We start from the raw sequence: 20,225 nt of genomic DNA, 5'->3' as shown, positions 1-20,225 counted from the left end.
CATAAAAATGAAGCCTGAGAAATAAAAATATTTAAAGCCACACCAACGTTAAGTGAAAATTAATACATAATGACTCAGCAAATATGGCTTCCAGCATCAGGAAGCTTTCCTGCTCTTTCAACAAAAAACCTGTGATTGTTTTTAAAGCTAGAAACAAACAAAAATAGGCTTAAAGATATCAAAGTCTACCTGAAGTATAATATTTATATTTCTTCCTGTCTTCTTAAATCTCTGTTACTGAAAGCACGTTTGTGTGCCCAATGCATTGTGAGGCCAAACAAACTGAAACGCTGGAGTTTGGAGCAGAGAAAGGTTTATTGCAGGGCCAAGCAAGGAGGGCAGGGTGACTCATGCCTAAGAAAACCCCAAACTCCCCAAAGGGTTTCAGCAAATATATTTAAAGGTCAGGAAGGGGAGGGGGTCACAGGCTACGTGATCAGCTTGTGCAAAATCCTCTGATTGGTTGATGTTGTGTAACAGGGCGGTCAGCACTATCAACCCCTAGGTGCCAGAAGGTCTGGGGGCCATGTACTATTGATCATCAAGTAGTTAATTTCTTCCTTTGGTGGTGCTTTTTAGCATCTGAAAAACTCAGGAAATAAACATGAGATACTATTCTCTGGGTGCTTCAGAAAGGAGCTGCAGCAGAGGGTATGGGGGAGGGATCTGACCCTGGAAGGCCCTGCAGGGTCCTGCTCTGTTACATCTATAGAAGAAAAAGGGTTTTGTACTCCTGAAACAGAGCTGTCAGACAATTAATAGGAATCAGAGGGCTGGCATGAATTAAAGTTGAAACAGAGATTTGACCTAGTAAAAGACAGACCATTCATGTGTTATGATTTCAAATAAGCTCCTGACATTCCTAAAGCAATGTCAGGAGCTAGCATCCACCCCCATCCTCCACAGGCATCAGTGAGTGACAATGTGTCACTTCACCCTGTGCTTCGGGGATACGTTGACTAACAAGCCCTAACAAGATTCCAAGTGGAAAAGAAAAAATTTAAATGCAAATACTGTAGCCATCTTCTCCACATAATTACAAGGTTTATATAACATCAGCTCTGAGAATTATCAGAACTGTTGTCTGTCCATCTTCCCCAGTGTCACTCCATAAAGAAATATTGTGGATTGTAACATTGAGACAAAATGAAAAAGAGGACTAAGCTACACAAAAAAGTTCATTTAAAAAGCTAAAAGGCTATGACATCATATCCAAATAATAACACTAATGATACAGTAGAACAGGCACTGCTCCAAGGGCTTTACTTATATTGTAGTTACTCTAAAAGATGTCTGAAAATTCTTTGACACTCCTCCCTTTGAGAGGTGGGATCTATGTTGCTACCTCTTGACTCTGGAGGAAACTTAGTGACTTATTTATAACCAATAGACTGCAGCAGAAGTGTTGCTACATGGCTTCTGAGGCTAGATCAGAAAAGACTAGGCAGCTTCCACCTGGTTCTCTTGGGATGCTCTCTTTGGGTGAAGTGAGCTGTGAAAAGTCCAACTACCTAGAGACTGACACTCGGGAGAGGCTGTGTAGATTTGCTCTGGTGGACAGCCTGAGCTGAACTCCCAGCTGTCAAGCAGCATCAACTCTCAGCCATGTAAGTGAGCCGTCTTGGGCATACAGACCATTCAAGTCTTCAGATAACTGCAGTCCCAACTCACCACTAACTGTAAATGCATGAGAGACTCTAAATGGGAGCTACCCTGCTGAGACTTCCCAAATTCCTGACTCGTGAGTCATGAGCACAATAAAATGGTTGTTTTATGCCATGAAGACTGAGACTGATCATTTGTTATGCAACAGTTGGAACCAGAAAATATATTGACTCATTTAATTTAATCCTCACAACAGCCTTACAAATCAGCTACTCTTGTTATTCTCATTTTTCAGATGAGGATACTGACTCCTAGCGATGTTAAAGGGGGCAATTTTCAATGTTACATGGCTTGTGAGCCACGATGCTGGTATTTGAACCCAGGAAGTCAGGTTTCAGGGTCCTTGCTTTTAAGGATGAATGTTTGTTATCATATCTGTTTAACCAAGCAGGATCCTATTGTCATTGGTGACCATATGGCATTTGTAACTGCTTATTTGTATGATAGTCTGCATGGTTTTTCTCAGGCTGTTGGGCTGAATTGGGGGGCCTGGGTGGTCTGCCCAACCCGCTAGTGGTGCTGTGTGCAGGGGTCACGTACAGTGCCCTGCTGTTTCTCCTGACAACCCAGAAATGGCAGTTGGGTTTCTGTTTTTGTATCTTGTAGTTCATAGCTTGTCCCAACTGTGCATGCATGCAGTTATTTTTAGTCCCTTATAGTTTCTTTGTATTTTGTTGCTCAAGTTGCAGGTCCCAGCCTATGCAAGCACTGCAGCAAGAGGTCCCAAGTCTCAACGCACCTCAATACCAGAAACATATATCAACCTGACTTTAAACTGCACAATTTTTTCTTTAGAGCCCTTTCCCACAGTTCTACTTCCTAAATACCCATTGTTCTAAGCACATCTAGGAGATATGGGTCATTGATTTCCAAGGCTGGCAATAAAAAAATATGCCCAGCCCAAAGAAGGGACAGCTGCATCTGCAAAAACAAGGACAACATTGCAACAATTTGTTATCCTGTGTGTGATCTCTATGGAAACCATCACCACCCCTTGATCTTTTACTATAAAACCCTATACCTTATCTCCTCAGGAAGCTCACATTCTTGGAGGCCTCCTTTACCTCGCAAAGAAATAAAGTTGCCTCTTCTGCTTTATCCAAAACTCTGTCCTCAAGTCTCAGTTCAGTAATCAGGACATAGAGGGCCCAGTTTCGACAACATTTGAACTTCTTATGTGCCATTTCAAATCCTCTTGGCCTCACCTACTACTGGGGCCAGTGACCACTTGTTCCAGCTCCAGCCACTTCTGCAGAGACCAGTGCTATGTGGATTCTTGCCAACTTCATCTTGCCCCTGCCACATAAGCTACGAGTGACCCAGAAACCGCTTTTAATGCTGAGGCATGAGATGCTGAGGACCCTCTCTGTGCCCACACGTGTGTGTCCAGGGAGTGTGTGAAGAAACTAATAATCCACAGAGCAAACCAAACCCACAGATAAACTTTTCCCCTTCCCTCTATAAATGTACTCTCTTGAGAAGCGGTTATTCTGAGTAACAGATTCTCAGAGAACAATTTCCAGGTCAAGCAATCAATTGCTTTTGATACAAAGTTGTACTCAGCTTGGTAATGCACCATCCTATTAGCTTTGCCTCCTTTTCTCCCTCGTCTATTTTCAGTTCACTTCTACCCCCTTGAACTGTACTCTAATAGGAAGTAACACATAAACCAGTTGCTTCAAGCCCTGTTTTCTAGGAAGCTCAGATTAGGATGTTAGCCAAATGTATGACCATTAAATTATTATGCCTAAATGTAATATATAACATCGGCTTTTTTAATTTTTAACTTTTTAAATAAATGGTATTATACCATAAAATGATTCTACAAGTTGTTTTGTTCACTTAACACTGCTCTTTGGAAAATTTCCCATGTTGATACATGGAGGTCTAATTCATACATGTTAAATGCTATCTATTATTCCATTGTGTGACTATGTCATAGATGATTTATCCATTCTCATGAATGTGAAAATGCATAGGATGCTTAGAATTCACTACTAAAATGTTGTTGTGGTGAGGAATTATTGTTCTTATCTTTTTGTTTGCATATGTGATAAATCCTCCAAAGTCTACTATGGGAATTGTTGGATTGAAGTGTACACATACTCAATTTTCCTAGGTATTGTGAAATTAATCTCCAAAATTATTTTATAAATTAAGTCCTTGTTTTCAGCTCTACATATTCTTGACAAACCTTGGTATTATCTGAGTTTTTAAGAAGAATTTATTCTTAGCACAGTTTTAGGTTTACAACAAAGTTGAGAGAAATGTACAGAGATTTCTTATTTATCCTCTGCTCCCACCCATGCATTGCTTTTCCCATCACCCCTATCCCCCATATCCCACTAGAGTGGTACATTTGTTAAACTGATGAGTCTACACTGACACATCATAATCACCCAAAATCTATAGTTTACCATACAGTTCACTCTGGATGTTGTACATTTAATGGGTTTGGACAAATGTATAATGACATGTGTTGAGTTGATCATTATAGTATCATATGGAGTATTTTCACTGCCCTGAAAATCCCGTGTTCTGCCTATTCATCTCTCCTCCCTCACCAGCCTCTTGCAGCAGCTGATCTTTTTACTGTCTCCATAGTTTTACCTTTTCCAGAATATCATGTAGTTGGAATCATACATACAACCTTTTCAGATTGGCTTCTTTCAATTAGTAATATGTATTTAAGCTCCTCCATGTCTTTTCATGGCTTGGTAACTCATTTCTTTTTAATGCTGAATAACATTCCATTTTCAGGATATACCACAGTTTATGTATCCATTCACCTATTGAAAAATAACTCAGTTGCTTCCAGGTTTTGGAAATTATGAACAGAACTGCCAAAAATATCTGCACGCAGACATAAATTTTCAGTTTATTTGTGTAAATACCAAGGAGTGCAATCGCTGAATCTTATGGTAAGATTGTGTTTTGTTTTCTAAGAAATTGCCAATCTGTCTTTCAAAGTGGCAGTATCATTTTGCAGTCCCACCAGCAGTGTATGAGTTTCTGTTCCTCCACATCCTCTCCAGTATTTGGTGTTGTTAGTGTTCCAGATCAGGGCCTACTAAGGTGTATAGTGGTATCTCATTGTTTTAATTTGCATTTCCATGGTGACATATGATGTGAAGCATCTTTCAATACGTTATTTGACATCTGTCTATCTTTTTGGTGAGATGTCTGTTAAAGTCTTTGGCATATTCTTAAATGGGCTTGTTTGTTGTCTAACTGTTGAATTTTAAGAGATCTTTGTGTGTTTTGGATAACAGTCCTCTATCAGCTTTGTCTTTCGCAAATACTTTTTTCCAGTTTGTGGCTTGTCTTCTCATTCTTTTGACATGGTCTTTCACAGAGCAGAAGTTTTTAATTTTGGTGAAGTCCAGCTTATTTCTTTCATGGACTGTGCTTTTGGTGTTTAGCTAGAACATTATTTTATTGCCACAAAAATGGATTTTATTGCCATATCCAAGGTTATCAAGGTTTTCCTCTGTTACTTTCTAGGAGTTGTATATTTTTGTGTTTTACATTTAGATCTTTGATCCATTTTGAGCTAATTTTTGTGAAAGATATAAGATCCGTGTCTAGATTCATTTATTTGCATGTGGATATCCAGTTGTTCCAACACCATTTGCTGAAGAAATTATCTTTGATTCTTGTAGTGTCTTTACTCTTTTTCAAAGATCACTGACTATATTTATGTGGGTCTATTTGTAGGATCTTCGTTCTGTTCCATTGATCTATTTGTTTGTTATTTCTCCAGTATCATGTTGTCTTGATTACTATAATTTTAGGGTAAGTTTTAAAGTTGGGTAGTGTCAGTCCTCCAATTTTATTCTTCTTTAATATTTTGTTGGCTATTCTGGGTCTTTTGCCTCTCCATATGTATAGTTGGTAGAGTTTAGGTAGAAATATCAATTTAATTTTTTCTTAATAGACACAACACATTCCGCTATGTCACATGTGATTTCCTCATATTTCATTATTTAAACTTTTTATTCTGTTCTACTAGTAAATTTTTCTATCCTTATGTTATTATCTATCACATTGTCTTAATTATTATATAGTCTTATGACTCCTCAATACTTTCCTTTTTCTGAATCTCCTAATTCCTTTCTATGAATTTTAGGAATGACTTTTTTAAGGGTTTTATGAAAAATCCTGGAATAACATTGAATTTAAATAATAACAATATATCTTTATGAAAATGACTCTTCCTACCTAGGAACATGGTATGTTTGCAGTCTCTATGCTTTTAAACAATTTATAGTATTTTTCCACAAAGGTACTAAGTATTTTTGTTAGGGGAGTAGGGTATAGCTCAAGTGGTAGAGTGCATGCTTAGCATACACAAGGTCCTGGGTTCAAGTCCCACTACCTTCTCTAAAACTAAATAAGTAAACCTAATTACCTCCCCCTAAAAATTTTTTTAAAATATTTTTGTTAGATTTATTCCTGAATACCTTATAGATTCTCTTGCTATTCTCTACACTAAATAGATCAACCTTAAAACACATAAATATGATATTTACAGAATAATGAGTTTTATGAAAAACGGGAAAATAATAGCACTTATGGAATAGAATAGGGAAGAGTATTATTTCAGGCAGGTTAACTAACATTCTTATATGATGAGATTACATTTGGGCTGAGATCTGAATGGTAAAAAGGTGCCAGCCTGTAAAGATATGGAGGAAGATAGACCTGCAATACAAGGTCCTTGAGGTGGGCAATGTATCCAGAGCAAAGTGAAGTAATAAGAATTGTTTGTAATGCAATCAATCATGAAGAACCTTGCAAACCAAAGTAAGGAGCTCAGATGAGTATGGACTTGGGCTTTAGAGCTTTGTTCTGCCCACTGAGGGATCACTGGGACTGCTCTCCTTGGAGATATCAGCTCTTTGGGCTAAGGATGCACAAGACACATGGGGCACATCCACTCTTACGTAATAAGTATGAGCTTGAGGTATATGTGGCCTCTCCCTTCAAACTCCAAAACTACAGTATCAATGTATTCATTTGTACACTTCAACTGACGGACACATGACAACAGTAATCATGCTTTATCTTCAAATTTTAGTGGGTTGCTGTAGAGTAACAGTGGACTCTCGTCAAAATGGTTTTTATTAATTATTATGAGAGTTAATATTACTACTAGCTCTCATGTACTTACACAACGTTCTGGATTCTGCTTACTAAAACAATCTTTTCCAAAATCCAGGCAGAGTTCTCTTCTGCTCAGTTTATTTCCAAAGAATGTTTATTTATATACTCATCTGGCAACTTGGAACCTGGCCATTATCAAAATTTGTCCTTCCATTTAAAAGAGAGGATAACCTTCAAGGCTGACATACATTTAGCTGCATCTGTCTGGATCTTCTTGGAATTTCCTTTCACATGCTTCCTAAAGCCCAGTAGCCAGTCCCTTCTTCTGATCCAAAGCCACTTCATCACTGAGCATTGTCTTTAGGAAACCTCCACATCCAATTCAATGTCTTGCACAGTGAGATGATAATATGATGCAGTGATTACCATGGAGCTGGTTCATTAACTGTGATGGTGTGATTGACCAGATTAACTCAGTTATTAGCTTTCCTCCAACAGTGTTCATCTGAATTGAAAAAGAAATATATTAAGGAAGGTAGTGTAGAGGAAAGCATTTAGGGAGGGCAAGTTTCTTCCCTAAAACCAGAAAATATTTGGAGGTTTTCAGTGGGGTATGAGAAGTAAACCATCAGGGTAATCTTAATTCTCCACTAAAATGTTATTTTGAAAACAGGTCTTGACAGTGCTCATTGTAGATCTTTTTTCCACCCCATATGACTCACTGCCTTAAGGGCATTTGGGAATGGATAGGGTCATTAGCTCTTCTTCATCTTCCACTGTCAACAGACAAATTCTTTCATACGTCCTTAAACAGCTCTCATTTACATGATTCATCACACTTCTTCCAAACCCTCACAACTTCACAAAATTCAGTATTATAGTAGAAATTTGTGGGGGTAGAACTTTGAAGCCAGATCTCACAGTTTCTTTTAACACTTACTGTGTAACCTCAGGCAGGTTATGTAATATTTGAGTGTCTCAATTTTCCCTTCTATAAATGTTGATAGCAGACTTTTTGGGGTCAACTGTTGGATATACTTTAAACAGACCTTGACATATAACAAGTATTCGGTATATATTATCTGCTATTAATATTTTTTGACAGATACCCTACTTTTTTCTATTAAATATCATTCTTAAAAAAATGACCTTATTGATTACTTCACAGCTTACCTAGGTCATCAAGCCTGAACTCTCTCATATTCTCATTCTTCCTCTTTCCCTTCTAATTGTGCCTCAAATATTTTTCCTTTTTATCTCCCATCTTAGGAATTATGCCTCCACCAAAAAAGGATGAATCCAGCTATGCTCCAGAACCTTGCTAATTATTCTCTCTCTTAAGTATACTCAACATTTCCTTCTAACATGACCCTTTAATTCTGGCTCATAAATGTGTCCAAATCTCATATGTTTAAAAAATTCCATGGTACAGACACTTTGGAAGACAGTTTGACATTTTCTTACAAAGCTAATCATAGTCTTAAAATACAGTCCAGCAATTGCACTCCTAGGTATTTTACCAAATGAATTGTAGCATCTTTATTTGTAATTGCCAAAGATTGGAAGCAACCAAGATGCCCTTCAATAAGTGAATGGATAAATAAACTGTAGTATATCCATACAAATGGACTATTACTCAGCCATAAAAAGTAATGAGCTATCAAGTTACAAAAAGACATGAAGGAAACTTAAATGCTAAGAGAAAGAAATCAGTCTGAAAAAAACTGCATACTATATGATCTCAACTATATGACATTCTGGGAAAGGTAAAACTATAGAGACAGTGAAAAGATTAGGGGTTGGCAAGGGTTGGGGAGGAGTAGGGAAGGATGGGTAGATGAAGCAGAGAGAGGTTTTAGAGCATGAAACTACTCTGTATGATATAAAAATGATGGATAAATTACATTATTTGGAAAAACCCATACAATTCTACAATATAAAGAGTGAACTCTAATGTAAACTATGGATTTAGTTAATAATAACGTATAAATTGGCTCATCAATAATAGCAAATGTACCACAGCAATACAAGTTGTTAGTAGGAGAAACTGTGAGCTGGATAAGAGAGAATATAGGTTCTTTCTGTGTAAATTTTCTTTAAACCAAAAATACCCCAAGAAATAAATGTTTTAAAAACCTGAAGAAAGTTTATATAAGTTGTTTCACAGCAGCACTTAGGTTAGTTTTTTAATGACTAGCTTGAAGAAGATGTGTATGTTCACCTTGGGAGCTGTCTTAGAATTCTGCCTACCCCACTATCCTATTCTATGCTCTCACCTCTCAAAAATATCTTTTGTGACAATAGACAATAGTTGATGTCCCTTATACTTCCAAATTGGTTTTTTTTTTTCTCTTTCCAGATGTTCACCTGAATTACTTTACCTACTTCCATGGTTTCAACTACATTTTATACAGTATTAATCAATCTATCCTACCTCATTAACTCTTCTGAACTCTATATCCATATTTCCAGCTGCCTCTTCATGATATCCATTGGAATTTCCAAAAGATGCTCAAGGAAAACTCATTAATGCTCCCATACACACATATAAAATAAGAACACGATTCTCCTTGCCAACTTTTTCTCTCTTTGAATGAGATCATCATTACTCAGTTGCTCAAAATAGAAAATTTAGAGCTTTGGTGGATATGTACTGAAGGCTTAGTATAGAACAGGGACTCTCTTAAATTCTTTGCAAGTATTAATATTAATCTTTACAACATCTCTATGGGGAAGGTGCTATTATTTGAAAACCTTAGTGAAGAACCTTTTCCAGGGTATTATACATAATAAGAGGTAGAGTTAGAGTTAAAACTGTCTGGCTCAAGACCTAAGCTTTTAACCACTGTGCTACCTATTTTTAATTTTTCCATGCCCACTTTGTAATCAAGGCCTATTTATTCTGCTTCTGCAAGATCACTCAAACTCAACTCCAAATCTCTAGCTCTGCTCTCATATTCAGGATCTCATACGATATTTTTCTAATCTCTAGACTGGTGTTCCCACCTACAGCCCTTGCCTATTTAAAATGACTTCTACATTCTAGTCATATCAATCACTTTTAAATGGAAATGAAGTTTTTCCTGCTCCACTTAAATTCTTCCTATCCAAACTTTGTAGCCTGCCATACAATACCTTTCTCCCTCTGATTCCTGCCCCTATTTTCTGATCTGCCCCTTTGTTCATAAGTGAATTCATATCATGGTACCTTTTTCTTTACCTGTCTGTCTCTCCTTCAATACTGTGAGTTCCTCATGAGCAGGAATCTATATAGATTAATGGTTGGCATACAAAATGAACGAAATAAATTTGCATTGAATAAGTGGTTTAGAATCTATATTTTCCTTGTTTCAAGATTCCTATTAAAAGATGACTTTAAGAGGAGCAAAACTGGAGCTAGCCTGTACTCAGAGCTTTAGGCCTGCCCTGGCAGCTTTGAAAACCTACTCAGACAGGTTACATTATACTAATGCAGAAGCTTAAGACATTTAGCAACACAAGAAGTAAAAAACAGCTCAAGAAAACTCAGTGAAGATCCAAACACTGAGAATGACATGCTTCCTAGTGATCAAATTCAAGTTTGATTCACTGAGACATACGACTTCTCTTAGAGTAGAATACCTTTGACAACATTAAGTAGCATTGTGAGTGATTGCAGTTACAAACAAGGCAGAAGAAATATTGAGTTTAGCCTCAAGGAATGTGTATAAAGAATAGCTTCGAGAAATAGCAAACATATATGTTATTCCCCTATTCTCGTCACATAGCAGACAACACTAATCAGTAACTGTAGTCCTTTCTTGCAGTACCTGTGCCTTAGTTGCACCATCTTTCTCAAGGGGCAGGTCTTATCAATTGATTTGAGTTGGCATGAGAAAGAAAACCTATTTACTGTCTATCCTATAAAAGAGAAGACCTCTGTGCTAAGACTCATGAGGACCTGCTTCTCCTTTGGGCTCTGCCATTAACCAGTTAGGCAAGTTGCTTCCTAACTCTAGGCCTCAACACCCTAATAGTTAAAACTTGAAACTAGGGGCAGACCACCTCTAAGTTTCCTTTGTGTGTCCTAGCCGTAGATATTTATAATCTTAAAGCAATGAAGAGTGTCTATGAATGATTGAAAAATGCATGACTATTACATAATTCTAAGAAATGAAGTTACTATTAAACTTACAAAATATCATTGTTATTTTTTTCCTCCTGACAGAACTGCTGATATGAATTATAAGATTCTTTGTCCAATAGTGGTTTTAAAAAATGACTTTAAGATATTAAATAAACTTATTTCTGTGACTGAAAATATCAATACACATCTTGTAGTTCTCTCTATACGGAGTAGACACACAAGCAGTTAATTATACATAAAATATTTCTGTTTGTTGAGATCAGGGTCTAATTCTCCATTGCATGGGTCACACCAATACCTTTGTTCAAAAAGGCATATGACTATGTTTGTTTTGCAAGTATTTGGATCCACAGCAATTGTTTTTTACTCAGACTGCTTCACTTAATCCCACCCCTACTTGTTTCACTGCCAGGTAAAACATCTAACAATAATCCACTTATAAACTATAGTATGGGCTTTGACTACAACTGAAATAAGATGGCAAGTATCAATGCGATGAGCAGGATCATCCAAGGGCACTAATGGACTATAATAAACTGCATATCCTAACAGCATGATTCAAATGTTCTTTCTCAGGTTCTAATTAACTGATACTCACAACTGGGTAGTTTGGGAATATTTCTGCTTTTGCAAAACATGCATGGTTACTTTCTTATGGTTACCATTTTAAAATAAATTTGTACATCAGAGAACTTTCAGGCTTTCTCTGTCTCACCAAGCCAGTTTCCTTCCTGGTTTACACTTCTAATAATTTTCATGTGCTCCTTCTGCTAAGCCCCGAGGGTGGACTCCTGACCTCCTTGCTAGAGGTGCGAATGATGCCAGGGTTAGTGACTGCTCTGCGGTTCCCCAAAGCTCCTCCTCCCCAGACCGTGACAGTTCTTCAGATGCTGAGGTTGGGAAGCAGGACAGGGGACACTCCTGGGGTGCAGATCCGAGGGGAGGAAGCCGAATCCTGGGGGCTAAAGAGGCCAAACAGGGGACCTGCGTGCGATGCGGAGGGTGGACCCTTTTGGCCATCCCGCCGCTTCTCAACCTGACCCCCTGGTCTTGTTTCCCGCCGGTCCGTCCGGCGCTGGCCGCTGTCCACAGTGGGAGGTGCTGAAAGCAAGGAGCGGGCACGGGGGCGGCGAGGCGGACAGCTCCTCCGAGCGCCCCCCTCCTCGCTCCGCGGCTCCTCCAGCCCTCCCCTCCTCCCGCAGCCATGTTCCACGCACGGGGAGGGGCGGGGGAAGGGGAGAGGGACGGGGGATCAGGGCGGAGAGAGCCTGCTCTGCCTCGGGGAAGGAGGGGATGAGAGTTGGGGAGAGCAGCGGGAGGAGGAGGTGGCGGCGGCGGCGGCTAGCGAGGAGCCGGCGCTGGGTCCTGCAGTAGGACTCCCGGGAGCCACCATCATGGTGAAGAGGAAGAGCTCCGAGGGCCAGGAGCAAGACAGCGGCCGCGGCATTCCCTTGCCTATCCAGACCTTCCTGTGGCGGCAAACCAGGTGAGGGGCGCAGAGGGCGCACCGCGGGCCGCCCTGGGCTGGGGGCGCTCCCGGGGCCGCCTGGGTCGTCGCCACCACCGCCACTGCCGCTGCCGCTGAGGCCGCGCCACAGCCTGCAACTCCCTCTCTGGGGCTGGAAAGCAAGCCCTCTGCACCCGCTTAAAACCACGCATTTAAAAATATTTCAGTGAAGTTTGACGGCAAGTAGATCGGCAACTGTAGAATAAATATATACATTATTTAGGGGGTAGGAGGGCAGAGAGCCTAGGAAGAGGGGGCGGGGAACTAGGGAAGATAATTATGACTGGTTGTGCTCCTGTGTCCAATTCCCCCTCCATCTCCTGCTGTAATTCCAGCCCGGTGACCTGTTGTTTTTCCAGCTCCTGTTTGTCGAATATCTGCTATGCCCACTTGTTAACCATTTTTGCTCGGATTCAGCCGGTGTAATCTTCCTGATTAAACCCTCTGAGAAGAATTTTTGATAAGAATTTTTTTCCCGAAAAATCCTGAAGCCTATTCCAATAAACAGGAAACAAGATTCCGTTATTGCTACTATTATTATTCTAGAGATTTATCAGCTAAGAAATTAGATCCTGAAAATCATAACCCACAAGCTGTGTTCATTTTTCAGTTTTTAATATGACTGTACACATGAGTAATGCAACACTTCTGACCATTGGCGATTTAGAATCCAATTAGGTAAAAAGTCTTCAGAATAAGAGTGGCTGCATAAACTGTAGAGATCACAGCTTTTTCATATATGTAATTACACGTGTAAAAGCAAACGTCGTCAGCTATTCAACACCTGCTCATTAACAAGCCATAGGAAGGCATGAAATTTGAGTTTCATAGCACTGTCTTATTTGTTGAAAAATATGTCATAAGGGTGCTCTAATAATAATTGTACTTATGTTTATTACAATTATCTCTATTAATTTTTCAGTGCATTTTTGAGGCCTAAACTGGGGAAGCAATATGAAGCCTCTTGTGTGGTATGTGATATTTACCGTTTAACCACTATTTCTATATTCTGTATGGTAATTTGTAAGAAAGACATTAGATCATACTGTGTATATTAATTCACTTGGCAAATATTATTGAGCACCTACTACGTGTCAGGCAGAGTTCCAGATAATGAGATAGAGCAATAATCTAAACAAATATGGGGTTTGCATTCTAAAGGGAGAGGGACAGTCTACTTACAAATAAGTAAAAGCCATAACAAGCCAGATGGTGATATACGCTATGGAGAAAAGTTAAGCAGAAAAGGAAATTAGAGAGCATTAGGGTGAAGGTTTTATGTTAGATGCATTGGATAGATAAGGTTTGCGTGCTAATGTGACCCTTGGACAAAGCTTTAAGGAAGGGAGGGAAAAATAGCTGAGGGAAGAGCAGAGGAAAAGCAAGACTAAAGGCCCTTAGCCCAGAGCCGAGGGTAGGGGGTTGGTAGACCTGTAGAAGAGAGGGGGAGAGATAGCAGAGAACCAGGTGGTAGAGGGCTTGCAGGGCAAGTATGATAAGTGAAATCCTTAATTAACAAAATCAAGACTCAAGGGGGAGGGTATAGCTCTAGTGGTAGAGCACATGCTTAGCATGCACTCAGTCCTGGGTTCAGTCCCCAGCACCTTGATAAAAAATAGATGAATAAATAAATAAAGCTAATTACCCCCCCCAAAAAAAAACAAAATCAAGATTTATATAGTGGAAGTTCACAAGATGACAGCCTGTGAACTACTCAAAATAATATGCATTTTTTAATTTGATGTCTTCCATTTTTGTGCAAGTCTGAAATGGACGATATGAAATAACTATGAAAATAATGCTATTAATGTTTATGCAAAATATTGTGTACTTGTCCCGAGATTATAAGGGAATCCCATGCATGTCTTACAAATTGAGAACAAAGGACATGAAACAATGAAGCAAAGTTGAAATGCACTTTTCACAGACTTCATTAAAATTTGGAGCTCAGGTAAAGGTCTTACATTGCATATATTATAACCTATAAGTGGAAATCTACCCATGTGGATATTGCCATGATTTTTCCAAATGCCTAGATAGGTGATAGATGACCTCCTAGTAAGGAGCTCTGAAATGTGTTAGGGCCACAAACTATTATGGAAGCCAGTGGAGAATTAAACACCCCCCTCCCACACACACATGCACACTTAAATAGGAATTTGCTTTGTTGCATCTCTTAACCTTCAAAATTGTCACAGTTTTTTTTTTTTAATCTAACTAACTTTCTAGTAAGTCTCTTTTAATGTAATTTGTTGTACTTAGCTCAGGTTAAAGTAATTTGACACTTGAAATCTCTGAGCCTTCATCAAACCATGGTTACAATTACACTAGCTTAAAATAACCCTGACTTTTCTCTGTTCTTGGCAAAGATGTGCTTGACATTTTTAATATAGTCACACAATATCAAAAAAGTAAGTCACATTCATAGATAGATATAAGTATAAAAACCAATTTCCTGCATTGAAAATTATAGAAAGTTATATTAGTAACACTTAAGAAGAAAATGATATTAAGTATCTAAAGCTTCTTGAGATTATGAAATATATAACTCATCCTCTAAAGGTATATTCATCAAGACTGTATAAATTCTTATAGTCTTCTAATGTCTAATATACTCACCCTTTACCTAATGAATACTTAGATATCGGAGGGCTGAGGAATTTAAAAGTGTTTGGATCTGTCTTTATCTTGTTTTTTTAAAAAAACAAAACACAACACAAAACAAAACCCAAAAGACTGTATCTCTGATTGCACTCCTTGCCAAACCTCAGCATGCCTTTCATTATGAAGATGAATTTATTTTCCTTCCTTGAGTCTAAAGTAGATGGTTTTCTTTGGAGAATCTCTGTATTAAGTCATGTTGTTTTCTCAGGTATCCTAATAATTCCAATACTACAGCTTGAGCACCTGGGACTTGTATTATGATTCTAGAGAACACAATTCTTTAGACCATCTGGGACATCAAGTACCAATCAGGTTCTGTTCATCCAAGTCAAATGTCTATTAAACTTATTCTAATATTTGATAGCTACACTTTCCCCAACATCTTATAGTGATATCCTCCTATACCTTCAAAAAAAATTGAGTAGGTCAAACCTATTCAGTGGGGATGCTTCACTCTCTGAAAGAATCTCCAACCAGGATAGAAGATTTAGTAAACTAGCAAAGCAAAAATGGCTTATTTCCTTCCTCCCTCCCTCTTTCTCCCTGTCCTTTTCTTTCTTTATTGAAAAGATATATTAAATATCTTTATGGTTGCAGGCATTAGGTGAGGAGTGTCATGTGCCAACTCTTTGCTAGGAACATAGAATAACTCAGGAACCCTAAAGTCAGATCTCTTGAAAGATTGCACATTCTCATAAATTCTGTACCTCAAGATACTTTCACAAGAGACATTTCAATTTGGTCTGCAGTTGTGATAACCCTTTAGATGACCCAAAAACATTTTTATAAAATATTACATCCAAAAACTTTATAAGGTTAAATGTGTTGTTGCACTTTTTCTTTTGATAGGAACTTATTTTGGTGGAAATAAAAATCATTTAATAATTCAAACCATAGACTTTGGCTCAAAAACTTGAAAATGGGTAGATAATAGGAAATTATCACTGACTCACTGCATGTCAACATACAGAATGAAATGCAACTTGAGCACACTCTAAACAATTTAATGTAATTATTTGTGTCTTTTCGGATATGTAGTACATTGTCTAGTTTTTCACCCATCAGAGTTCAATTTCTTATTTCACTTTTTTTGTTGTCTACAGTCCTTTGAACGAGTATTGGTAGAAAACAAGCTTCATGGCCTCTCTCCGGCCCTCTCTGAGGCCATCCAGAGCATTTCCAGATGGGAACTGGTACAAGCTGCTTTGCCTCATGTCCTCCACTGCACCGCCACCCTGCTGTCGAACAGGAACAAACTAGGTTGGTGCTCCTGCTTCCCTTCTTCATGGTGAATCATTGTCCTCACTCAGAGCAACTCCTAATAACACTCATAAGAACTGTCCTTCTTCCTTATTATTTATTTTCCCAGGCACTGTGCACACATTCTCTCATTTAATTTTCACAAAGTCTCCGTCACTCTGGCATCACTATTATCTCCATATTACCAACGAGAGGACTAGCTCTGTTTGTTTTAAGGTTTTAATTTTACAAGTATTATGTGAATATATTCTCCATTCAAACATTAAAATGTTATAGGAAAACTAAAGACTCTCACCTGTTCAAGATGAGTTCTAATCAGAGCTGTCCCTTTGTTCTACCAATGCCTAAAGCAACCGCCTTCGTGAATTTGGCATAGTGCCCTCCAGACCTTTCCCAACTTTGTAGCGCTATGTGTATGTGTACATGCATGCACATAAATATTATTTGTCTTATTTAGATTATTTGCAGATTGCTTTTCCCACATAGCATTATGTCCTAGCTGTCTATCCCAAGCTCTTCTCCATCCTGTTCCTTCCCCTTATTTGGGTCTTTGCTCACATGTTACCTTTCTCAAGAGGTCTTTCCTAGTCACACTTTCTAAAATGGAGTAGTTGTTATCTTCAGAGCCAATACCCTTAACCATTGTGCTGCTTATTTGGAAACATATATGGGGATCTTACTGAAGAGCTGTGATCCATGCAGTTTCTCTCCCTGTGACAGCATATCATTCTGCAGAGATTACAGCCAGTTAGAAAGTCCCCAGAACAAGAATGAGCCCTCCCAGCAGTGACTGTAAGTGGTACAGAGAAATGCTGGTGTCTCCCAGGAAATCAAGTCACAGAACAAAGCAAGGATGTGCTCTCAAGACCTAAGGTTGACATCCATTGTTCTGGTCATAGAGTTTGCCTTAACCTGACTGTGGGGTTGTCCCATGCAGGCCACCAGGATAAACTGGGTGTCGCTGAGACAAAGCTCCTTCACACCCTGCACTGGATGCTCCTGGAAGCCCCCCAGGACTGCAGCAGTGAGCGTTTTGGGGGCACAGACCGAGGCTCCAGCTGGGGTGGCGGCAGCAGCGCTTTCATCCATCAGGTTGAAAACCAAGGTTCTCCAGGGCAGCCTTGCCAGAGCACCTCCAACGATGAAGAAGAAAACAACCGAAGGAAGATCTTCCAGAACTCCATGGCTACCGTGGAGCTCTTTGTGTTTCTGTTTGCTCCTCTGGTGCACAGGATCAAGGTAAGCAGAAAGCTGGTTAGGGCTGAAGGGGGCTGGAGGTCAGGTGAGGGTGGGCTTCAAATGATATTTCCATACTTGGTGTCCATGTCTTTGTCTGATCTTATGGCAAGCCAAGACATGGAGAGCTTTGCTGCTATATTAAACTACCAAACATTATTTTAAAACCAAAGTTCTTCTTTAAGAACTTTCAGTGGTTCTCCATCTGCCCCAAGATCATGCCCAGCATATGAAACATGCCATATAAGGTCAAGCATGATCTGGAGCTTAAGTCCCTCTCGTAATCAACTGCCAGTCCCTACTGACCACCTCATGATCCAGCTCTGGGAGCCATGTGAACCATTCCCTCAATATGCCCTTGCAGTCTGCTCTGCCCTCCTTTCCCTCCATTGTTCCTTTGTATTTCTATAGCATTTTGTAATAATAATATTATATCTGTTATAATAGAGCAGAAGTTTTTACGTTTTATGTGCTGTGGACCTTTTAACAATTTGGTGTACAATCTAAGAATTGCTTTTCAAAATATTTTTAAATGCATAAAGTACAAAACATGGTATTACATAGAAATAAACTGTATTAAAATACAATTATATGCATGTACTCCTTGGATCTGAAAGAGACAAAATCATTTGAAGTCATTGTGCCAACCCTTTCTAGCTATGTGATCTTGGTGATATTATTTAACCTCTTGGGTCCTCCACTGCATACAATTTTGGATATTTTGAACACACGGTGAGTATATGTGAAGATAGAGTGCATAGAAAGTCCATGGAAAGACATCAAGTACATGGAAAGAAATCAAGAATTATTTGTTACTTCTATGAATGAATGAATGAGAGTGTTCCATCTAAGTGCTCTGATAAGAGATAAGGAATTATTACACTCAACTGTTCTTTAATAGAATATCAGGATCCTAATAAATCAATGTTTCATTATATATATATGTAAAATAAATATATAAATACATATATATATATGTATATATGATGGTTGTGAGACCATTGAGGGGGCATGGACTAGTAAGACTTTTCATCCATTTAATTTAATTTTAGATAAATTCACTTTCAGTGGACTTTGTCCCATTGCTGAATTGAAATTACCTGTATATTCCCAAAATGTTTCACAGGCACTGGCCACATCATCTATGAAAATTATCAAAAAATTCTGTGTTATTAAATTAAATTAAATTGCTGCTTTAAAAGCATTATGCTTTCCATCTTTCAAAGTCTTTTATAAAGGTTACACTTAATGGAAAGCATCACTTTATCTGAGACCCTCTCCCAGACCCATGGGGCCTGCAGGACCTGCTTCTGCCCACCTCCCCAGCCTCGTCTCCCTCCATCTCACTGGCGTCTCTCTTGTTCACTAACTTGCAGACTCACCACAGGTTCACCCTCCAACTCAACAAGCGTATTCTTGCTTTCAGGTCTTTTCACTGATTTTTCCTTCTATTTGAAGCGTTACTCCCATCCTCTACCCCTAGATTTTCACATGGCCATGTCCTTTCTGTCACTTTACTCACAACTCAAATGTTACCACCTCGGGAAGTATTTCCCTGGCTACTTTAGTGCCACTAGTATATAAATCTACTTCTTTCATTGTTTCCTTCTTAGCACTTATCAGTACCTGAAATTATTTTATGGGTTTGTTTACATTTGTTGCCTATCACTCTCCCTAAAACAGAGGTTCTTGAGCAAAAGGATGCTGCCTGTCCAGGTCCCAGCTGTATCTCTAGCGCCTAGAAGAGTGTCTGACATATATGGAGCAATCAATAATCACTTAATGACTGACTCACTAAATAAAACCAAGTTATTATCAGAAGCTGATTCTGGTGCTAAGAGTATCAGTTACATGTAGGTACATAGTCCCTAAAATGGAGAGAGCAGGAAAGAAAGTTCCTTTAAAAAGATAGCCCAGTAAGATGTCTATTTGTAGAGAAATATCCTCTGGATTAAAAAATGTGAAAGTATAGGAGTGACCCGAATGGCAGTAATTTTATTTGAAGACATGCTGAGAGTCCAAGTTAAGGACACAGGCCTGCTTTAGAATCCAGTGCTTGCTGCATCCTACTCTAAGTAGGAAGGACATTGAGCAACTAACTTCTTTAAGCCTGAAGTATCAATTGAATGTAAGAATAATTTTATGAGGCACTGTGAGGATTAAACAAATTATAGTGCTCAACCTGACACACAAAAAGAAGTCATTAACAAATGGTAGTTACTTGCAGTGTTGGCATTTTATTGCTGCTGGCGTTGTGCATTATTAGTGGGAGGGGAACCAGATCTTCTTTCAGGGGAGACTGTAGCTAGTTGAGAAGAGCTGGCTCAAGGTCCCCAGGTTTTACCTATGGCCTGGGACTGGAGCATTTATAAGGGAGTAAGAAAGTGCCTCTGATACACTGCACAGTGATTAATACATAGTATTGTAACAATTATTGCTGGGTGTTATTACTAGCACTATTGTTTTATCATTTTACTATTGCTATAAGGGAAGTATTGTTCTAGATGCCATAGGGGATAAAACATTGTAATAATGTGATAAATATCCCCACGAGGCTTTTTTCATCTGAGCGCGTTATGTAACGGGCAGTTTTCAAGTATCATTTCTGGTTTTTACAAACACCCACAGGAAGGTGAATATCTTTGTCTTCATTTTACCAAA

General features: G+C 38.8%; 1 protein-coding gene across 13 annotated transcripts in view; it reads left to right on the top strand.

Moving 5' to 3' along the window:
• The first annotated feature begins 12,191 nt into the window (after positions 1-12,191).
• UNC80 (unc-80 homolog, NALCN channel complex subunit) overlaps positions 12,192-20,225 on the top strand; it is a 190,501-nt gene continuing 182,467 nt past the window's right edge. For all 13 annotated transcript variants that reach the window (XM_064485009.1, XM_064485007.1, XM_064485012.1 and 10 more), the window contains exons 1-4: positions 12,192-12,383; positions 13,327-13,375; positions 16,172-16,328; positions 17,266-17,567. In XM_064485009.1, coding sequence (XP_064341079.1) covers positions 12,292-12,383; positions 13,327-13,375; positions 16,172-16,328; positions 17,266-17,567 — 600 coding nt within the window. In that variant the 5' untranslated portion in view covers positions 12,192-12,291. The remainder of the gene's footprint in view (positions 12,384-13,326; positions 13,376-16,171; positions 16,329-17,265; positions 17,568-20,225) is intronic.

This window comes from Camelus dromedarius, chromosome 4, assembly GCF_036321535.1.
Source record: "Camelus dromedarius isolate mCamDro1 chromosome 4, mCamDro1.pat, whole genome shotgun sequence".
NCBI lineage: Eukaryota > Metazoa > Chordata > Mammalia > Artiodactyla > Camelidae > Camelus > Camelus dromedarius.
The sequence above is the reverse complement of the archived record's forward strand: the minus strand, read 5'-3'. Positions and strand labels throughout refer to the sequence as shown.